The 23527-nt window shown below is 39.0% G+C and overlaps 1 protein-coding gene across 1 annotated transcript in view; it reads left to right on the forward strand.

Annotated features, from left to right (window-relative positions):
• clstn3 (calsyntenin 3) overlaps nt 1-23527 on the forward strand; it is a 101534-nt gene that overhangs the window by 3042 nt on the left and 74965 nt on the right. Inside the window, exons 2-3 of the mRNA XM_055163796.1 lie at nt 1505-1571; nt 18230-18352. Of these exons, the coding sequence (XP_055019771.1) occupies nt 1505-1571; nt 18230-18352 (190 nt within the window). The remainder of the gene's footprint in view (nt 1-1504; nt 1572-18229; nt 18353-23527) is intronic.

The following is a 23527-nucleotide window of genomic DNA, read 5'->3' on the forward strand; positions in this document are numbered from 1 at the left end:
CTGACTCAGATCTGGTTTAGACCTGGTTCGGTCCTGGTTCAGTCCTGGTTTAGTCCGGGTGTATTCCTGGTTTAATCTAGGTCTAGTCTTAGTTAAATTCTGGCTCAGATCTGGTTTAGACCTGGTTAAATCCTGGGCTAGTCTTAGGTTAGTCCTGGTTTATCCCTGGTTTAATCTTGGTCTAGTCCTAGTTCAATCCTTTTTCAGATCTGATTTAGTCCTGGTTCAATCCTGGTTCAGATCTGGTTTAGATCTGGTTAAATCCTGGGTTAGTTTTGGGTTAGTCCTGGTTCAGTCCTGTCTTATTCCTGGTTTAATTTTGGTCTAGTCCTAGTTCATTTTTTTCAGATCTAATTTAGTCCTGGTTTAATCCAATTAATCCTGGGTCGGATCTGGTTTAGACCTGGTTAAATCCTGGATTAGTTTTGGGTTAGTCCAGGTTTAGTCCTGCTTTAGTCCTGGTTAAATCTTGGTCTAGTCCTAGTTCTATTCTGTTTCAGATCTGATTTTGTCCTAGTCCTAATCTTGATATAGTCCTGGTTCACTCCTGGGTCAGATCTAGTTTAGGCCTGGTTAAATCCTGGTTTAGCCCTGGTTCAGTCCTGGTTCAGTCCTGGTTCAGTCCTGGTTTAGTCCTGGTTTCAGTCCTGGTTCAGTCTGGTTTAGTCCTGGTTCAGTCCTGGTTTAGCCCTGGTTCAGTCCTGGTTCAGTCCTGGTTCAGTCCTGGTTCAGTCCTGGTTTAGTCCTGGTTTAGTCCTGGTTCAGTCCTGGTTCAGTCCTGGTTTAGTCCTGGTTTCAGTCCTGGTTCAGTCCTGGTTTAGTCCTGGTTCAGTCCTGGTTCAGTCCTGGTTCAGTCCTGGTTTAGTCCTGGTTCAGTCCTGGTTCAGTCCTGGTTCAGTCCTGGTTTCAGTCCTGGTTTAGTCCTGGTTTAGTCCTGGTTAGTCCTGGTTAGTCCTGGTTCAGTCCTGGTTTAGTCCTGGTTTAGTCCTGGTTTAGTCCTGGTTCAGTCCTGGTTCAGTCCTGGTTTAGTCCTGGTTTAGTCCTGGTTTAGTCCTGGTTTATCTGGACTCACACAGAGACACTTTACAGACACACAGACTCTTCGCGTCTCGTGCCTTTGTTTTTTCTTGTGACTGTGACCTGCTGTTCTGTTCTGATCAGATGTTGATACACGTCTCTATCCCTCCTTCCCCTCATCCCTCGTTACCTCTTGTCCTTCTCTCTCTCCTCTACCCCCCCCCCTCCCTTCCTTCTCTCTCTCCTTCTCTCCTCTTGCCCTTGTCTCTCTCCTCCCTTCACCTCTCTCTTTCTTTTTTCACTCTCATGTTTCTCTCTGTCTCTCTCTCCTCCTCCACTATTCCTCTTTCTCCTTCCTTTGTCTCTTTCTCTCTTTCCTCCTCTCTCTTCTTCCCGTGACTGTCCCCCTTTTCTTTCTTTCATCTCTTCCCCCTCTCCCTCCTCTCCTCTTGTGACTCTTTCTCTTTCTCTTTTTCTCTTTCCTCAGATGGACACAATGAATTTTCTCTCCTTCCTTCTCCTTTGCTTAACTTCAGTTGCTAGTGGCAACAAAGGTCAGTCCCTCTTATGTTTTTTTTCCAGCCTGTTTAATTGTCTAATTAAAATGTGAAATGTTCTTTTACATGGGAAAGTCAAACGGTTCAGCACATACAAAGGACATTTCATGGTACAAAAATCCTTAAACATGAATTCCCTCTTGGGCGATTTAGGGAAATATTTGTTTGTTTAATGCCATACTGTGGAACAATGGTGTTTCAGAGCTCGTTCAGGTGGTACACGAGCTCCTCTGCATCTCAAATTTTGTCTGAATTCAGAGTCAAACTAAAATTCACATGTCCATTTGTCATTATAATTAAAATATCGACTTATCGTTTAATAAGTGAAAGCTGAAACAATCTTTTTAGGCTTTTTATCATGTGCACATTGGCGTTGGGCAGTATCCAGATTTTGATACCGTTAAGCCTTCTCAAGATTTTATTGGGGTATATGATTTTACTGTATTACCAAAATGTTTTAATACGACTTTGGTAAACTGTACGGTCTATGTGTATGACCTGCAGACGTATAATCTCTGAAAAGTTTCACCTGAATCATCTCCAACGCGACAGACGCACAGAACAGACTCACCATCAGCAGAACACCCCTCTGTCACAGAAACAACACTCATATTCCACGTGTCCTTTAAACCGACAGAAGCTAAATTAAATATTGTAAGTAGAGGTATTGCATATAGAATGTTTTTTAACACTAAAACAGAATAATTAAATAAACTGTTTTATGTTTTTTTGTTCTTAATTGAAATTCAAAAGAAGGAATACTACACAGACCCTCGTAGTAAACTCTTTCTGATCTATGTTTTTTGTTCATCAAAAATGTGTGAATGAAACAAACCACAACTCATGTTTGTGATGATTGAACATTATAACACGTTTTAAAACTCATGAGAGCTTTTGCATTTTACTAACTAAAAATATCGCTGTATCGGACCGTTGTGGTGAAGAGGGAGCTGAGACAAAAGGCAAAGCTCTTGATTTTACCGGTCAGTCTTCGTTCCTACTCTCACCTACGGTCATGAGCTCTGGGTAATGACCGAAAGGACGAGATCGCGGATGCAAGTGGCCAAAATGAGTTTCTTCCGCAGGGTGACTGAGTTCTCCCTTAGAGATAGGGTGAGGAGCTCAGTCACATTGGAGGAGCTCGGAGTTGAGCCGCTGCTCCTCCACGTCGAGCGTAAGTAAAGTAAGTAAGTAAATCTTTATTTATAGAGCACCTTTCACAGATTAAAAAAAACAAACAAAACAGCATAAAAACTACATAAACAACAGAAGAAGTACAGATACAGTCAACTAAAAGCCTGTGTCTTGAGCTGCTTTTTAAAAGAGTCTATAGAGTCTGCCTCACGTAGGACTGGGGGCAGGGCATTCCATAATTTGGGAGCCACAGCCTGAAAGCAAACGTCACTCCGAGTATTAAATCGGCTCTTTGGGACCATCGAGAGGCCCTGACCTGAGGACCGGAGGGCGCGGCCTGAGGAGTCGGGGCGCAGTAAGTCACTGATACACTGGGGCGCCTGTCCGTTTAAAGCTCTGTAAAATGAAACCAAAATTTTTAAATCAACACGGAGCTTAACAGGAAGCCAGTGCAGTGAAGAGAAAACAGGTGTAATGTGAGTTCGTCTGTTTGCTCCTGTTAAAAACCTTGCAGCCGCATTTTGTACAAGTTGCAGCCGTTTAAGAGTAGAAGCATTAAAACAAGTAAAAAGAGAATTACAATAATCTAAACGAGATGAAATAAAAGAATGAGAGGAGCAGCTGAGGCGGCTCGGGCATCTGTTTCTGATTCCTCCTGGACGCCTCCCTCAGAAGGTGTTCAGGGCATGTCCCACTAGGACACAGGTGTCAAACATAAGGCCCAGGGGCCAGATCCGGCCCTCCAAGACTTTTAATGTGGCCCTTGGGTGATTTTCTACTAAAATATTTTAATTATATTTTCTATTAAAATATTGGTAATTTTCTGCGCCGCTTAGCACAGCAGCATCTCCAGAGCCTTTGTACGTGGCCCCTCCCACCAGAGCAGCACAAATGAAGACTTGTCTTTTTCCAAACGCTCTTAAAGGACGATCGTTTTGACTGTTGACCGTGACACCCTCATCAGAAAAATGTCCAACATGAGAAAAGTGGAGCTGAGTGCAGGATTTTACAACAAAAATGGACTTATTCCTGTTTACAGACAAGTTAATGTTAAAACTTTGTGTTGAAATTGAATTTTTCTTAAAGTTTCAGGTTGTTCATAATATTATAAACTTATAATAAGAAAGAGTTCATCAATTAAAAAAGATTTCTGTAATAGATTTGTGTTTCTCTGCACAAATATTTGAACTTATTATTATTTTTGGGGTTTATATGACATGAGTTTTCTGATCCGGCCCCTTTGGGATCAAAATAGGTTGGATACAGGCCCCCGGAACAAAATGAGTTTGACACCCCTGGTCTAGGAGGAGGCCCCGGGGAAGACCCAGGACACGCTAGAAGGACTATGTCTCTGGACTGGCCTGGGAACGCCTCAGGATTCCCCCGGAGGAGCTGGAGGAAGTGTCTGGGGTGAAGGAAGGCTAGGAGTCCCTGTTTAGACTTTTGCCCCCATGACCCGGCCTCAGATAACTGGAAGAAAATGGATGGATAACTAAAAATGAAAACTATAATTTATATTTTTTCCACAGTAAATTTGAACCGTTGCACTTTCCTCTGGTCTGTGCGTTTGTGCTCTGGAGGTGATAAATTTGCTTTTCGTTTTTGCCGTCGCAGGTTCATCATTTAGACAAACTGATCTGTATCTGTGCCCCTGATTCTCCAGCGGAGGACAAGGAGAAAAAAGACGTTTAAAAAAGAAGGAAAAGTCTGAAGGAAAAAAAAAAAACGAGTGAGAGATTGAAGGAGCGATGAAGTGTCACAGACCGAGAGCAGAGACGGTGCAGCAACGACTGGAGCGAATGATAAGAGAGAGAGAGAGGGAGAGAGAGAGGGGAGAGGAAGAGTGAAGAAGGGAGAGAGAGGAAGAGTGAAGAAGGGAGCGAGAGGGAGGGTAAAAGAGAGAGGAACTGAAAAAGAGAGAGATGACGGGAGGGAGAGAGGAAGGGGAAAAGAGAGAGGGGAAGGGAAGGAGAAGAGGGGAAGGGAAGGAGACAGAGGGAGAGAGGAAAGGGAAAAGAGAGAGAGGGGAAGGGAAGGAAAGAGGGGGTGATAGAGAGAGAGAGAGGAAGGGAAGGAGACAGAGGGAGAGAGAAAAGAGAGAGAGAGGAAGGGAAGGAGACAGAGGGAGAGAGGAAAGGGAAAAGAGAGAGAGAGGAAGGGGAGGAGAGGGAGAGAGAGGAAGGGAAAAAGAGCAAAGAGAGATGAAGGGATGGACGGAGCGGGAAAGAGAAAGGGGAAAAGAGAGACAGAGGGAGGTGGTGGATGGAGAGGGAGAGAGGAAGGGAAAAAGAGAGACAGAGGAAGGGGAGGAGACAGAGGGGAAAGAGAGAGAGAGGAAGGGAAGGAGAGAGAGGGAGAGAGGAATTGGAAAGAGAGAGAGGGGAAGGGAAGGAAAGACGGGGTGATAGTGAGAGAGAGGAAGGGGAGGAGGGAGAGAGGAAAGGGAAAAGAGAGAGAGAGGAATGGAAAAAGAGAGATGAAGGGAAGGAGGGAGAGAGAAAGGGAAGGAGACGGGGGAAAGAGGAAAGGGAAAAGAGAGAGAGGAAGGCAAGGAGACAGAGGGAAAGAGAAAAGAGAGAGAGAGGAAGGGAAGGAGACAGAGGGAAAGAGAAAGAGAGAGAGAGAGAGGAAGGGGAGGAGAGGTAGGGAGAGAGGAAGGGAAGGAGAGAAAGAGGAAGGGGAGAAGAGGTAGGGAGAGAGGAAAGGGAAAAGAGAGAGAGGGGGAAAGAGGCGGGGAAAAGAGAGAGAGGAAGGGAAGGAGAGAGGGAGAGAGGAAAAGGAAAAGAGAGAGAGAGAGGAAGGGGAGGAGGGAGAGGGAGAGAGGAAGGGAATGAGACGGGGAGAGAGGAAAGGGAAAAGAGAGAGAGAGGGGAAGGGAAAAAGAGAGATGAAGGGAAGGAGGGAGAGAGAGAGGGGATGAAGCAGAGAAAAAGATGGATTGTACAGCTGAGAGAGAGAGAGGGGAGGAGGAGGAGGGGGAGTAGATGGACGGATAAGCGAGAGAGAAAGATGAAGGAAAGGAGAGAGGGGGTGATAGTGAGAGAGGAAGAGATGAAGAGAATGCGAGAGAGAGAGGAAGAGAGAGAGGGAGGAAGAGAAGAACGAGACTGAGACAGAGAGAAAAAGATAGGAAGACAGAGGGCAGATAAAGGAGAGAAAGAGATGGAGAGAGAAAGAGACTGCCAGAGAAAGATGAATGTGGCAGAGTGAAATGGAAAGAGAGAGGATGAAGCAGAGAAAAAGATGGATTGTACAGCTGAGAGCGAGAGCGAGGGAGGGAGGGAGGAGGAGGAGGGGGAGTAGATGGACGGATAGACGAGAGGGCAGGGGTTAAATGATGAGGGTGATACAGTGACACAGGCTGGGAGTGGGTCCTCTCAGTCTCTGTAATCCTGAATGTAATCCCGGCCCTGATGCTCAGATTAATGCTCTATATCAGGAGGGGGAGGGGCCACAGCGCGCCGAGGAGGGGGCGGAGTCAGGTGGAGACCTCGGCAAAGTCATTATTGGGATTAGAAGCTTCATTTGCTTGACCCATTTGGTACCAGTCAAGATTTAAGTCAAACCTCAGCCCACCGCCAAGGAGCTTTTCAATTATCCTTATCGTAGTTTTGAGGTTAAAGGTCTTGTATTATGCAAAATTGACTCTTCTGAGCTTTAAGACGTGTTAGAATATCGTTACCGCCGCAAAAAACAGACCTGGAGCTGTCTTTTTTTTCATTTGCACATGTTTGAGTAACATTTTATTCCTCAATCTGCGTCTCCAAAGCTCAAAATGCTCTGTGAACATCTACTTTTTACCTTTTGTTTAGTAAAGATTGACAATTCCAGGGTTGAAATGGTCAAAATTGTCCTACTGAAGATGCATGGAGTTTAAAAACACAGTGGAGCTCATCTTAAATATGCAGGGTTTGTGTGTTAAACGTGTGTATGAAATAAAACACAACTCCACAACATTAGAACAGATCAGAAATGGTAAAATATGGGTCTTTTAAAATGATCTGATTTAAATGTTTCTTTCAAGTGTTATGAAATAGATTTTTTTAATTTATGTTTGTATCGTATTGGATTCTGTTCAAAAGTTCAGATTTTAAACCTTAATATTTGAGAGAAACTTTAATTACGTATTTTGTTGAGATCTAAACTACAGGGACACCAGTTTGTTTAATACATAAAAATACAGATAATTTAGCTGAACTGCAGAAGTAATGCATTAGTGGCATTGCAGATATGAGTATTATTAGGGGTGTAACTTTACACAAATGTCACGGTTTGGTACTTATCTCTGTTTTGAGGTCACGGTTCGGTTCATTTTCGGTACAGTTTGGGAACAAAATGCAAAACCATTTGTTTATTTGTGTGTTTATTAAACCAACAACTTTTTTTAACATTATACAAACAGGAAAATAAAATAAATGCAAAGTGCTGTTTGGTAATACTAATAAGTTAAATAAAATATTCTCAAATAAGCAAAAATTTTTTGAAATAGTATAAAAAATACATTCCTTGTAAACAGTAAACAAAACTTTTCAAAAAGTAAAGTGCAGCACTAACAGTTCCAGCATGAAATTTTACTCAATCTTCATATTTTTGGCCAGAAAAAAAAATACAGCTTGTTCACATTGTCTGCAGTAAGTGCAGATCTGCTGCAGTTACAATGTCCAGCGATTGAAAATACGATTTCTCAGGGACAGAGGTCACAGGTTTGTGCAGGTATATTTATTTTTTATTTATTTATATTTATTTATTTACCAGGTAAGACCTTCTCATTTACAGTGATGACTTGGACAAGAGGCAGAATAAAACAAAAGCACAAACAGAAAACACTCACACATAGACTATAACATGAAACAGCGAATAGAGATATAAGACAGTGAAACATTTGCAGATTAAAGATTTATTCATTTATTTATTTATTTGAGACAGGGGCAGCGCACAATTTTTGCATTAACCTTAACAGGAGAGATGTGTTGTACCTCAGGTTGTAGCAGCAGTGCTAATTTCCGCCTGTCGTCCCTGGGCAGGTTCATTGATTGATTTTATTTAACTGACCTTGACTATCAACTGTTTAAATGTGTTAGAAACATGTGCAGTTATCCTGTAAGATATTCTGGATGGAATTTTTAAAAGTCGACAGAGGTAAAAACGAACTAAGTTTTAAAGTATGAGGCAGGTTTGGGGGGGGGGATTCTGTGCAGGTGAAAGGAGAAAATGAGAACCGGGGTGTGACGACCGTAGATTTACGAGGATTGTTGTGAAGATGGCTGCCCTAACTATAAACGCTGGAGCACACTTGTGAATAAACTTTAATGATTTAAAACCAATTTAAAATGCTGCTACCTGTGTCGTACATCCACACACAGCTTCCCCGTAGCACCGCTCAAGTTTCTTTTTAAAAACAGCGTGGCCGCCCTAAACACACAACAATCAATTTTCAAAACACAGTTTCATTTACACCAATCACACACAAACCATCATAAAAACCCACCCGTATCTTCAGCCAAACGCACGCACACGTGGGTCCAGCGGTCTACCTGGCCACCCACGGAAACTGACACCTCCCGGGCACACAGCCAACTTCCCCTTAAATTCCGCCTGGGTGTGGCCCAGCAGCGACACCCTGTGGCACCACCCGCTACACATATATACACCCATATACATACACATACATATACATGCACACATATACACTAAGCATTCATTTCTTCCGCACAGTATTTTGAAGTAATACATTTTTTAATTGCACTTTTGAATACATGTGTATTTGAACAAAGTTTTAATTCTATTTTCAAGTTGTTGTTCCATAATTTCACACCACAAACAGAGACACAAAAACTTTTTCTTGTCGTTCGAGCGCGAGGCAATTTAAAATTCAATATAAATCTAAAAAAAATAAATATATTGTATCGAATCGAAAGTGTGCTGTATCGAGGTATGTATCGTATCGTGGTCTGTGTATCGAGGTATGTATCGTATTGGCAACTTTTTAACGATACCCAGCCCTGGTAAACACACATGAATTGCGCAAACTCACTCGCGCACAGGCCTGGACCCAACCAAACATCCCGTACCAAAACAGTTCGACAACCAACAATGAATATGTTTAATGCCATATTGTGGAACATTCCCGGCAAAGCAATAACATCTCTATCCGAAAAGCAGGTGCAGAAGAGTTACACAGTGCACCTTTGCATATGCTCCATTGTTTATTTTCTTTTCATGTTAATATAGAAGCAAAACAATGGACGTCTGTGTCCCGTTTAAAATCCAATCACATTTAGATCTGATGTTATGTGGTTTTCCCTTTTACCTCATTTCAAAGGGCCTTGTGTCTGACTTATTGACGCATACGTTAAACTGAAATTCACATTTTAAACGCGTCTCTGGAACAAATAATGTTTTGAAAATGCCCTCCTGGTGGCACCTTTTGTTTCACTTTTACAATCACAACAATTTACATGAAACTGGGGCCAGGCTTTGAAGAGGCGCATTTCCATTGTCTCCAGACTAGACCAGACCAGACGGCAAAATTGGTTCAGCTTTTGTAACAAATTCACTGTGAACAAAACAAAGCAATTTCAAAACCCGCCAGAGTTTGTACTGCAAAAATGAGAATACAGGAGTTAAGGGAACACAATTTTTCTGGTGGATCTTCATGGAGATGTTTTTGCAAGGCCAGGATTAGGGCTGGGTATCATTAAGAAGCTGCCGTGATACGATACATATCTCTTTCGATTCGATATGATATATTAAAGTTAATATAAAACACAAACATTTTAGGTTACATTTACACTGAAACGAATCACTGTATCACCGTGTTGGAAACAATTTGCGTCCAAACACGTCATTTCTGTGTACGCAAGCCTTCCCTATCCACACAGCTTCTATCTGTATCTGTTTACGCTTTACAGAAATGAAACTTAAAATCACATGGTTCATTTGCATAAACTAAGTGCTCAAAAAACAGCTCGTTATTGTCCGCTGATGTGGTTCAGCTTCTGTCGGACTAAAGGACACGACTCAGTGGAATATGAGTGTTCTTTCTGTGACAGAGGGATGTTCTGCTAATGGTGAGTCTGTTAAGTAGTTCCAGCTACGCTGTTTCCCGTTTGTCTTTGGTTTGTTTAAACTGTTTTCTGCAATAGCATCACATGACCAATGTCATATGACCAGCAAATCAGGAAGGCGCAAGTCACAGTGACGTGGTCCAATAAGGACGGTAACTAGAGCTCCTACATCAGCGTATCAGCGTTTTCAGGCGTCCACACAGTGCCAGATCAGATCTGTACTCAGATGAATTCGTGGGAGCTGGTGGCACCAGATCGTTCCGTCTCTGGAGCCGTTTTCCATCCGATTAGTGTGAACGAACAAAATGTGTTTCATAAATGAATTTCTTTTGTCTAAACAAGCAATAAAACTGTAGCGCTGCAAAATAATTGACTAAAATATACCAGAAAATACTCTTGGTGATATATCGATACAGCAGCCCATGATATCGATACTGTATCATCACATTAAACAATACGATATATTGATATTTCAGTATTTCTGCAGAGGCCTGGTCCTGGTCCCGCTCTCAGTTCTGGTCCTGGTCCTGGTCTGGTCCCAGACTCAGTCCTGGCCAGGTCCTGGTCTAAATTCTGGTCTCAGTCCTGGTCTGGTTCTGGTCTGGTCACGAACCTGGTTCAGTCCGTATGTGGCACAAAAGTCCCGCATCTCAGTTTAAGTCATGGAAATGACTTAAACCGTCCGTTTTTTTTCCATTGTTCATTTAAACACAAAATCAAAAACTGAAAAAACGAATCATTATCTGTTTTTTCATTTTTGTTTTGGAGACAAATAATGAAGAAAACAGTTGTTTTTTTTCTTATTTTTGTTTTTTATACTGAAAAATGAATGAACAGATGATACTTGGATTTATCTGTCTATCTTCATGGAGAAAACCTGAGTTACAGGTCAGATCTGTGGAGAAGTGGCTGCTCTCCCAGTAAGAATGCATGTTTACAGGGTATTTCTGAGCAATAAAAACACAAAGGCAAGAGACAAGCAGGTGACAGACCCTTACAGGAAAAGTTACACAGTGCTGCTTTAAATAAATTTTGGGTGTTAATCTTACGTGGATAGTTTTAACTACTTTGGATCCCTTCACTTTTGTAGTCAGATCATTTGACTTGTTCCAACACATTACTTCTTATTTCACAAATCTGCCTTTGCTGATAAGGAGAGAAAATTGCACTTGAAATAACCTGTTTGCCTGATTTAGTTTCTCATTTCAAGCCAAATTAATACAGAAATGTAATACAACAAGTTCTGAAATGTGCACTGCAAAAAAGAGATTATTGTCAAATAGATTTCATTATTAAGATTAAAAACAGTAGATCTTGATTTGAGTGGCTTTGACGTGTTACATGAGCAGATGATTTTTCTTTAAGGTGCCCTTGTTATAACTTTCCACCATCTGCTTGTCTCTGTGGATGTGTTGTTGTATTGCCTAGAACAGGGTCTCCAATGTTTTTCCTCCAGTGAGCTACTTTTACAAAACAAAACCACCAGAGAACGACCTGTTTTAGCAGTCATAAAAAAACTGACCTTATACACAAGAGCCTCTGCAAGCCTTAAAGGGGGAACAGTGAGATTCCAGTAAAACATAAACCATTACCCACTTATCAGTACTGTTGGGCAAGTTACTTCAAAACTGTAATGCGGATGTAATGTGTATTTATGACTTGTTAGTGTAATTTTAAAGTAATTTGTTACATTACAATATTACTGCATTTAAAATGTAAAACATTACACGACTACTGCAGTACTTTAAGTTACTCTCAAAATAACTGAAGATGCCGAACTTTTGTGCCATATATGGACTGAACCTGGACTGAACCAAGACTGAACTGAGGACTAAACCAGGGTCAAACCAGGACTAATCTTTGACTAGGACTTGGAATCTAGGACCAGCCCTGAGAGAATCCCAAGTCTGTGACGCAGGATGTAAACAAACCGCGATCGGGCGTCGGCTGTGATTCACCCCATGGGGCGTGGAGCTCTTCTCCGGTCCTTTCGCCTGCAGTTACCCGCCGTTTTTTTTTAGCGCACCTCTGGGCCCGTCCCGACATTTGGAACTGTAACGATGGCGTTTCACCGCTGCTGATATCGCAGTGATTTTAGCAAATTTGTATGAAGAAAAACGAAAAACCCACCACTTCAATCCAGGTTAAAAAAGCATTGTAACACGCGTTACTAACATTTGTACTGAGTAAAATATTAAAAAATTTTTCCCCTGTAATGCCACATTACTGCATTACAGCAAAAAACAAACAATGCATTACAGTAATTTGTTACTTTTATAACGCGTTACTCCCAACAGTGTTTATCAGAGCACAAAGTTTGGCATCAAAATTATACATTTACAATGGTAATTAATCACATCTTACTTCTTCAGCACAATACACAGAATTCAGAAATCCCATGTTGAGCTACTTTAAAGTGGGTGGAGAGCTACTGGTATCTCCTGAGCTACTGGTTGGAAGGTTCGCTGGCCTAGAATGTTCCACAGTATGGCATTAAACTTCTCTTGCATTTATTCGGTTACATATGATTTTATTGCTACAAAATACCTCCAGAAACATCAATATTAATGTCTTTCTACAAAGCACTTTACTTAAAATTAAATTAAATACTAAATTATGCTAAATAAACTTGCCTTGTCTTGTAAGTAGACTCACCTCTCCACAGATCTTACTAGTAACTTGACCTGGTGGGGTAATCTGCTGCTGGTCTCCGTGCAGGTGGATAAGTTTAATGACATACTGTGGAACATTCTGAGCAAAACATTTACATCCTTGTGGAAACATACAAAAAATGAATCCGTCTCAAATAAGATTAAATTAAATACTTGATTTGATGTAACATTTTTTCAGTGAAACTCATTGCAGACTTTTTCCAGTATAGTTGAATAATTAGCAAATAAATCTAGTCAAACTACATAAAGGTGCACTGTGTAATTTTTCTGGAGGGTCTGCCAGTTGCTTGTCTCCATGGAGATGCTTCGATTGTTCCACAGTATGAAAATAAACTTGGTTATCTGGTCAGATCTATGGAGAAACAAGCCTGCACATGTTGAGAATTCCTGTTTTTTTAAGGTATTTTTGAGCTATAAAACACCTGTAGGTGAACAAATACAAGGGAAATACAGTATGTTTAAAGCCCTACTATGGAACATTCCAAGCAAAGAAATAAGCAAGTAGCGGACCGTCCACCTTAGAAGTTTCTTATGTACGTAGAAGCTTATTTTTCACGGCGCAGACTTTAGTGCCATTGTCTCAACTCATGAAACCTCCTCACTGACGTGACTGGGGACAGCAGACTACAATAACTTTTTATTCGTCTCCTTTTCCTCGTAAAGTGTAAAATCTCCCCCCTTCCAGCCCATTAACATCTCCTTTGATCAGTCTGTGGAGAACATTCAGCACAAACATGAATAATTAATTTGCAATTAAAGGTTACATCCTCTGCAAACCGCGGGCTTTTGATTTGGACATTTTAACGGCTCTGCACGTGAGTGATAGACGCCGTCGTTGAAAAGCACAGCCATGTGACCCAGTTTTAAGGGAAAAGGCTGAATTTGCAGAAACAGATTGAACAGAGGACAAACTCGTTAAATGGGAAAACTCATTAAAACGTTTTTTATGACCATGACTGCAAAAACACATATCCACGTGTGTTAAAATGACTGAATTCAGACGTTATTTTGCATAGCTTTGACTAATTTAGGTAAGGTTTAACATTTGATTTAAAGGGTCCATATATGCTATTTCCTGATCTATGTTAAAATCTTGTTTCCTCATCACAGACTTGATCAATCTTACAGCCCCAGTTGAAACTCTGAATTTTGAAATTGCCTCAAAAAACCTGCCTGGAATTGTGTTTTGTTTCATTAAAAAAATATCATTCAAACGTGCGTGAATGAAACAAAACACAACTCCACAGATTCAAAATTCAGAGTTTCAAGTCCCAGCTCAAACTGTACGACCAAATTGCAGGGTTTAAAAGTTCACAGCTCAAGATTCATGTTCTCAAACTGTACGAATGACTTCAACAGTTTGATATTCTTGTGACCTACAATTGCCGATTGGGAGCTGGTCGTGAGGTATTAATCGGTTCTTGTTACTCCATGTTTACTACACAAAGCATGACACACGATTAAGTAAATACTTGGCCCAATCCCAAAAACAGTTAGCCTGATTCATCAGCCTCGCAGCATTAGGATTTGTTCGCTCGACAGTAGGCGGTACTTTTTTTATTTAACCAATCGCTGCTATTTGGTCATGACGTATGTAATGCGCCAAATCTCGTAGAAGAAGGTCGATAACGTCTTTCCCCTTGATAAAATTAATCAAACATTGTCTTTGTTCCGGCTTTAAATCCTCGATCTCGGGAATCGTTGCCAACACAGAATGTCTGTCTTCGTCTACATCCATCTCGACCGCTTTGTTTACTGTTGTGCTGAACCACAAAAGGACCCAGACAGACGCTTGAGTTTGACTTCACGGCTTCACAGCTCTTCACTGATTGGCAGTCTACAACTTCCGGGGTTCTTGCAAACCCTCTAGTGTATTCTGATTCCTGACCTAGTCGCTGGAGAGAAATGAAATTGAGTGGAGACACTAGGTGGCGCCAACGTGGCTAGAAAAACAGTGGCACGAGTGACAAATCGGCTCAAAAAGGGCCAAAAATCGCACAGTGTACGCCTGGTTTAAGACTGATCAAATTATAATTTGAATGGTTGCAATCAACAAATTACAGGTTATGTAAAAGATGCACTATGTAACTTTTCTCATGACTGACTTCTTGTCTCCATGGAGATGTTGTTGCTTTGCTTAGAATGTTTCACAGTGTGGCATTAAACATATCTGTCTTGCTCTTATTCAATTACAGGTCTTTGAAAAAATTGCTCAAAAAATACCTTGAAAACATTCTTCTATTTTTCTGTTCTTATTCAGTGTGAGCTTGCCTCTCCATAGATCTGACCTGTAACTAAATATTTGTGTGTTTCTTATATAAAACAAAATATTTGTGACATTCCTACAGTATTTCCATTCATATTTCAGTCTTTTCTCAAATGTGAATACGTCTGGATGTGTTTTGTAAAATAAATTGCTACTCAAATTTCAATATATGTGCTGTTCCAACGCTGAAAAAAAATAAAATAAAATAAAAATCAAATAAAATAGGATAGCTGCCGTAGCAAATTAACAATTCAAAACAAAATAATATATCTTCTGAATAGTCAAAAGTCCTCAAAATGGCTCCATATAAGAAGAAACTGAAACCCTTGAATAGCTCCAGAATAATCTTTTGTGGAGTTAATTGTGTTGCCCTCCAGTCCGTACACATTCGCTCCATGTCCCTTGATCATAATGTGAACTGAATCTTGATTTGGTAAAATAAATTGAAAACCCAAACCCAGTAGCTATATTTTTTTCCAAAGTAGTTCAGCCCCAGTTTCAGGATCTTTTTGATTTATTTTTCTCATTTCCATTAAAACATTGTCCCCATAGGTTTAAAACTGAAAGCTTTGAAAGTTGTTTTTTTCATGATCAATAGTCCTCAAAATGGCTCCACATAACATAAATAGTTTCAGAATCATATTTTTTTCATCAAAAATCAAAACCTCTTATTTTTTTCCCCTTTTCCAGTCCATGTACATCGTCAATTTGACCATAACATGAACTGAATCTTGATTTTGTAAAAAAAAAAAAGAAAAAAAGAAAATCCAAACCCAACAACTATATATTTTTTCCAAAGTAAATATATTTTTAAGTAGTTCAGCCCTAGTTTCAAAACATATTTCTGTTTTATCTTTTTGATTTATTTTCTCATTTCAATTAAAACATCATCACCATGGGTTTCAGAATGATGAAAGGTTTGTTTTGTGAAAGTTTTTTTTTGTGTTTTTTAATGATCAAAAGTCCTCAGAACGGCTCCACATAACATGAATAGTTTCAGAATCATCTTTTTTTTTCATCCACATCAAAACCTTTTCCTTATAGAAATCCCTTTTTTGTCATGTTTTCCTTTTCCAGTCCATGCACATCGTCATCTTGATCATAATGGGAACTGAATCTTGATTTTGTAAAATAAATTGAAAATCCAAACCTAACATTTATATTTTTTCCAAAGTAAATATATTTTTAATTTTTTTTTTGTATTTTTGATTTATCTTTTTTATTATCTATTTATTTTCTTATTTCAATTAAAACATTGTCCCTATGAGTGTCAAAATGATGAAAAGTTTGAACGCTTTTTGTGTTTTTTAATGATCAAAAGTCCTCAGAATGGCTCCATATAACATGAGTAGTTTCAGCGTCAACTTTTTTTTCCATCCAAATCAAAAAGTCTTCCTTATAGAAATCGTTTTTTGTCGCGTTTTCCTTTTCCAGTCCATGCACATCCTCACCTCGATCATAATGTGAACTGAATCTTGATTTTGTAAAATAAATTGAAAATCCAGACCAAACAACTATAGTTTTTTTCCAAAGTATTTATTTTATTTTTATTTTATTTTAACAACATCATTTAACATTGTCCCCATGGGCGTCAAAGTGTCAAAATAAAGAAAGGTTTGAGCATTTTTTGTGTTTTTAATGACCAAAAGTCCTCAAAATGGCTCCACGTAACATGAATAGTTTCAGAATCATCTTTTTTTTCATCCAAATTAAAACTTCTTCCTTATTTTTTCCCCTTTTCCAGTCCATGCACATCATCAGGAGTCTTGATTTTGTTAAATAAATTGAAAATACAAACCCAACATCTGTAATTTTTCCAATGTAGTTCAGCCCTAGTTTGACAGAATATACTGTATGTATATTTTTTTTATCTTTTTTATTTATTTTCTCATTTCAATTGCATTCAACATTATCCCCATGGGTGTCAATATGATGAAAGGTTTGAATGTTATTTGTTTTTTTAATGATCAAAATGGTCAAAAGTCCTCAAAATGGCTCCACATAACATAAATACTTTCAGAATCATCTTTTTTTTTCATCCAAATCAAAACCTCTTCCTTTTAGAAATCATTTTTTGTAGTTTTATCCTTTTCCAGTCCTTGCACATCGTCATTTTGGTCATAACGTGAACTGAATCTTGATTTTGTAAAATAAATTGAAAATCCAAACCCAACAGCTTCAGTTTCAGAATACATTTTTGATTTATCTTTTTTTTTTTTTTCATTTCAATTAAAACGTCATCCCCATGGGTTTAAGAATGATGAAAAGTTTGTTTGTTGAAAGTTTTTAGTTTTTTTAATCATCAAAAGTCCTCATAATGGGTCCACATAACATGAATAGTTTCAGAATCATCTTTTTTTTCATCCAAATCAAAACCTCTTCCCTATAGAGATCAAATTTTTCCATTCTCCAGTCTGTGCACATCCTCGTGTCTCGATCATAACGTGAACTGAATCTCAATTTTGAAAAATAAAACTTCTGTTTCAGCCCTAAATTCAGAATATTTTTAGTGTATTTTCTCATTTCACTTAAAACATTGTCCCCATGGGTGTCAAAATGATGAAAGGTTTGAACGTTTTTTGTGTTTTTTAATAATCAAAAGTCCTCAAAATGGCTCTACACAACATGAGTAGTTTCAGAATCATCTTTTTTTTTTTCATCCAAATTAAAACCTCTTCCTTATTTTTTCCCTTTTCCAGTCCATGCACATTGTCATCTTGGTCATAATGTGAACTGAATCTTGATTTTGCAAAATAAATCAAAAATCCAAACCCAACCACTATATTTTTTTTCCAAAGTAGTCCAGCCTTAGTTTCAGAATATATTTTTGATTTATCTTTTTGATTTATTTTCTCATTTCACTTAAAACATTGTCTCCAGGGGTGTCAAAATAATGAAATGTTTGAACATTATAGAGATAAATTTTTTCCCTTCTCCAGTCCATGCACATCGTCATCTCGATCATAATGTGAACTGAATCTCGATTTTGAAAAGTAAAACTTCTGTTTCAGCCCTAAATTCAGAATATTTTTAGTGTATTTTTCTCATTTCTCTTAAAATATTGTCCCCATGGGTGTAAAAATGATGAAAGGTTTGAACGTTTTTTGTGTTTTTAATGACCAAAAGTCCTCAAAATGGGTCCATATAACATGAATAGTTTCAGAATCATCTTTTTTTTTCATCCAAATCAAAACCTCTTCCTTATAGAGATCCAATTTTTCCATTCTCCAGTCCGTGCACATCCTCGTCTCGATCATAACGTGAACTGAATCTCGATTTTGAAAAGTAAAATTCCTGTTTCAGTCCTAATTTCAGAATATTTCTCATGTATTTTCTCATTTCGATTAAAACTGTCTTCCCCTCACATCCCGTTTTTGCCAGCGTTCATTGTCTTGGCCTCCTCCGGTCGGCGCTCACCCCATGTCCTTGATCATAATGCAGGGTTATAAATAGACTCTCTGGTTCCCTGTGTAATTGCTCTGTTTAACCCGAAGCCTGTGCTCTGCTTTTGTTCAGCCAATAAGCACAAGCCATGGATCGAGACGGAGTACCAGGGCATCGTCATGGAGAACGACAACACCGTGCTCCTCAACCCGCCGCTCTTCGCCCTCGACAAAGACGCTCCCCTGCACTACGCCGGTAAAACACTCTCACTAAACACTCAGATAAAACACCTGGGTATCTGAGTCAGTAGCACGAAAGTAAAAGTAAAATGCCCAAGTACAATTTTTAGATATCTGTACTTACATTTGAGAGCATGTATCTGTACGTTCTACTCCACTACATTTTAGATCTGACTGAAAAGTAAAAAGTACTTTTCTTTAGGCTGAGACTTATTTTCAGCACATTTCATTTGAGTTTCTGTTCCAACTTTGAGCAAAAACAAAAACACAAATGCACAAAAATAGCTACAAATATTAAGAAATCTATTGAATCACTTAAAAACAGCTAAAATCTTGATCAAAATCACAACGTTTCAGCCTTTAATTGTGCTAAAAATCTCTGGAAAATACATTTACTTTTTACTCTTTAAATAAGTTTTTAAACTGGTATTTTACTTTTATTTCAGTAGATTTTTTCATTTGACACTTTTACTTGAGTAATGTTTTGCCCCTGTATCTGTACTTTTATTTTAGTAACAAAATTGTCCCCAACTTTGAGCAAACCGAAAATACAAAAACAGCTACAAATATTAAGAAATCTACTGAATCACTTAAAATAAATTCTTGATCAAAATCACTACGTTTCAGCCTTTAATTGTGCTAAAAACCTCTGGAAAATACTTTTACTTTTTACTCTTTAAATGAGTTTTTAAACAGGTAAGCAGATTTTTTCATTTGACACTTTTACTTGAGTAACTTTTTGCCCCTGCATCTGTACTTTTACTTAAGCAACAAAATTGAGTATTTCATCCACCTCTGAGCTCACTACTGAACACAACCCAACTGAAATCTGTCCCCTTCCTTGGCACATATACATCATATATGACACAAATTTGGCAGACAAATTAGTAAGACACATTCAGATCCATAATAAAAACACAAGGTTCATTTATTTAAAGGTTGTATAGAAGATTTTCCAAGGAAAGACAAATGCAGCGACTGTTTGTCCTTTTTTAAATGTTGCGCTTCGCTCCTCTTCCCCCTTCTCTTCTTCTTTCAGTGACGTCAAAAACAGACTTTCTTTTGTGGCGAAATGGTCGTGAATTCTTGTCCGCCATTACAACAAACTCCGCGCAAAACTTTGTGTGAGAGGAAGCTACAGTTCGATAAAGACGCTAAGAACCGCTGTGTCGGTTGAGTAAACGGCATCAGTGCGTGAGAGGCGAACGTAAACTGCATAATCCCAGCGCGCCGGCAAGTCAGTGACGCTAGAAATGTAGGGAGTTTGATTGACAATCCAACAGCCAATAGATAAAGAGGTAGCCTTGTTATCTATTGGCTGATGTTTATCTGCCCCCACCACGTCCACAATTGATGGATTTTCATTATTTTTCTTTTTGTTATTTTGTTTTTTGTTATCATAATTACAAAGCTGCTGCATCTCTATCATTTTATTTTGAACATTCATCGACAATATGAAACAAACAAAAAATTCCTCCATCCAACCTTTAAGCAGGTAGTTACTAACAATCAAAGACTAGTTGGCGCCAAGATGATTTAAGCCATGTTAGAATGTTGTTACCTCCTCAAAAACAGACTTGGAGTTGTTTTTTTGTTTCATTCACACATGTTTAAGTAACGTTTTATTATTAATCTGTCTACATCTCCAAAGATGAAAATTCTCTGTTCCACCTTGTGATGTCATGAAGCAGTCCATTTCAAGATACCTTTTACCTTTTGTTCAGAAGAGATTGGCTGAAATTATCCAAATGATTCAAGTGAAGCTGTGTGGAGTTTAGAAACACAGTGGAGCACTTCCTGTATTACCACTTGACATCAGCAGGTGGAACAGGGTGTTTTGTATTTGAGAGAAGAACTCATCTTAAATATGCAGCGTTTGTGTGTTAAACGTGTGAATGAAACAAAACACAAGTCCAGGTTTGTGATGAGGAAAATACATTATAACATAGATTATAAAATTACTTACTGTAGGATAAAATGTAAAAGAGTATTGGGTCAGTCCATATGAAATCAGCTGTTTTCAAGGAATCTCCCCTATGAGCCTTCTCAGATTTGGCTGAAAATTTTTCTAAAAATTTCTAAAATTACTAAATGAAAGAATCTAAAATTTTAACTCAATCCCCTCAGTCATTCCTGAGTTATGGCCCATTGAAATTTTGGGGCCGTGCTGACTTTTTCAGAAGCCTTAATTTCAACGACATTTTTTCATTTGGTAATTTTAGAAAATGTTTGAATTTTTTTTTCAGACAAATCTGAGAATTCTCATAGGGGAGGGCGGCTGATTTCATATGGACTGACCCTATTTTTAGTCTGATCTTACACAATAACTATTACATTTACTTTATTTGACCTCTTTAGACCCCAAGAAAAATTTTTATTGTTATGGATGGGACAAGATCTCACAAGATAAAATTCCCATAAGATTGCACACACGAGGGATATGAGTTCAAGAGATTTTCTATCCATGAGTTTACATCTGGATTCAATAACATTTTTTAAAATCTTGTATAGGCCTGTCACGATAATTACTATATTGACTAATCATTAAGTATAGCAAGGTCAATATATTTTGGGTCGCAATATTTGTTGTGTGTATAGTCTCTTTGCAATAATTGGGAGAGTTTTGTTGTAATACAAAACTATCTGAGCTACAAAGGGTTAAAAAAGTAACTCCTATGGCTAAGGCCCTGTCCACACTTGTACATATTCGAGTCGTTTTCGTTGTGGGTGCCGTGTTCGTTCACACTAATCCGACTGAAAACGGCTCCAGACACGGAACGATCTGCTCCCACGAATTCATCTGAGTACAGATCTGGTTTGGTGCTGTGTGGACACCTGAAAACACTGATACACTGATGTAGGTTTATGTACTACGAAGTAATTCACCGCCAAAACACTAAGAGGCTAGAATATATGTCCATTCATATATACGGTCTGTGTGTACGACCTGCAGATGTATAATTTCTTAAAAGTTTCACATGAACCATCTCCAACGCGATAGAAGCACAGAACAGACTCACCATCAGCAGAACACCCCTCTGTCACAGAAAGAACACTCATATTCCACTGAGTCGTGTCCTTTAGTCCAACAGAAGCTGAACCACATCAGCGAGCAGTTTTTTTTAGCTTAGTTCATAAAAATTAGCTATGCAGGTTTAACTTTCATTTCTGTAAAAACGTAAAACAAATACACTCAAAGCTGTGTGGATAGGGAAGGATTGCAGACACAGAAACAACGTGTCTGGACGCAGATCGTTTCCGATGCGGTGATACAGTGAAGTATTTCTTCATTCTGCCATTTTATTTTGTCACTGCTCACATCTTTTAATGATACTGTCTATTTAAAGATTTATTGACCGGGATGATCTTTTGAAGTTTTTGCGTCAGTAGTGATACATCGTGCTTCAAAGTTCGTAATCGTGACTGGCCTGGACTTGAGCATAGATTTGTCTTTGTAATTTTCCAGTTTTGGAGTGAGGTTTGGTCGAGTTCTCCGAAAATATCTTGAGTACCCAGCAATTTTAACCTATGATTCATATTTTGGGCATTGATTTTGCAGTACCGCGCGTCGTCAAAACCACGCTGTTCTAAAAGCCTCTGTCAGGGTCTTGCTTGGCTCAGAGCTAAATGATAAATAGGTCAACTCCTGCGCTGCCAGACGCAAATCAACTGAATGAATGCAAATACAGACGGGCCTGATGTAAGGGGCATGTGGAATCTGGGTGGGCAACACAACAACAATATATGAAATTTTATCTTACATCAGTACAAGAATAATGGTTTTAGGGCATCAGTCATGAAGGTTGGAGGTTCAATTGCAGCTCCGTCAAAGTGTGCCAACTAGAAATGCAGGAAAATTATGTGTTTCGTGGTGTTTGGAGAAGTTGATGGCGCAGGTTGGTGGTCATTTTTTCAGCAGTCCAGTCCGATCCAGGGCAGAAGTGGCTACAGAAGTACGAGAGGTGAATAAATAATGCAATGTACAAGACGTTTTTAATTTAGTTACCAAAATTCAGTTCATTTATTTGAGTAACATGAGATATTATAATATTATCAACATAAGATTATTGGACATATTGTGCTGCATTACAATTACGCTCAAAAAGAAGTAGGAAGACTAGTTGAACGCACTATTAGGCGCTCTGGATTATCATAGAATGGTCTATTTTTGAACTTTTTTCACAAATAAACCGTACTGGACTTTAATCGAAACACAACAGTTGGATGGGTCAGTGGGACTTTGTTTGTTGCGTTCATGGTGACTCTGGGCTTTGTTCAGTTGTGGCGTGTAGGGAGGGTGCTGTCTGGGACCGCTGGATTGTCGTCGTGTTCGCAGTGACTCAGTTGTTCAGTTGTGTCTAGAAGTGGCACATTGTACTCGCTTTTTCGGCTCGTTCCTCCGTTCCGTTCCTCGTCTGCGTGCGGGTGGTGCGGCTTTGTAGTTTACCGAAGTCATGCTGGGACACCCGAGTGGATTCGTGTATAGGGCGCTCTTTATTGCGGGGCGTGCAGTCGTTTTTTGATGGGGTTGGAGGCTTAAGAGCGCAGAAAATACGATACATGCATTCCTACTTTTTTGTTTTGTTTGATACGATTCAACACATACACTGTTTAATTTTCCTTTTTCCCTCTTGTTGTATACTCATCTTCCTCCTACATATTTTGTATACATGTTATTTCTTTTAAAGTTGTTTAAAGCCGTATATATTTAGGTACACTACTGCTCAAAAGTTTTAGATCACCACACGCACCAAGCCATTTTTTTACCGTTTACTGTCGACCAAAACATATTCTAAACTTTTGATTCATGAAAGTGTCCACCTTTGGCAGATATAACAGCTGAACACACTCGTGGCTCGTTCTTTTTACAACAGAAATCAAATATTCTCCAGAAAGTTCTTCCCAAGTCTGTTGCAGAAGTTCCCCCCATGTGTGGCACTTGTAGTTTTTTTTTTTTTTTTTTTGGCTTTCACTCTTCTGTCCAGTTCATCCCAAACCAGCTGGATGGAGTTTAAGTCTGGACACTGTGCTGGACACATGTTTTCAATTTACTATCTTGTTCTTTTTTCCTGAGGTAGTTTTGGCAGAGCTTGGATTTGTGTTTTGTATTTTTATCTTTTTTTTTTAACCTCTGGCTGTTCAGTTCTTGCCTTTGTAACATTTCAAGCTCTTCATTGGACTTGCACGACTT

The sequence above is a fragment of the Boleophthalmus pectinirostris genome, unplaced genomic scaffold, assembly GCF_026225935.1.
Source record: "Boleophthalmus pectinirostris isolate CB_2022bp ecotype Guang Dong unplaced genomic scaffold, ASM2622593v1 HiC_scaffold_6, whole genome shotgun sequence".
NCBI lineage: Eukaryota > Metazoa > Chordata > Actinopteri > Gobiiformes > Gobiidae > Boleophthalmus > Boleophthalmus pectinirostris.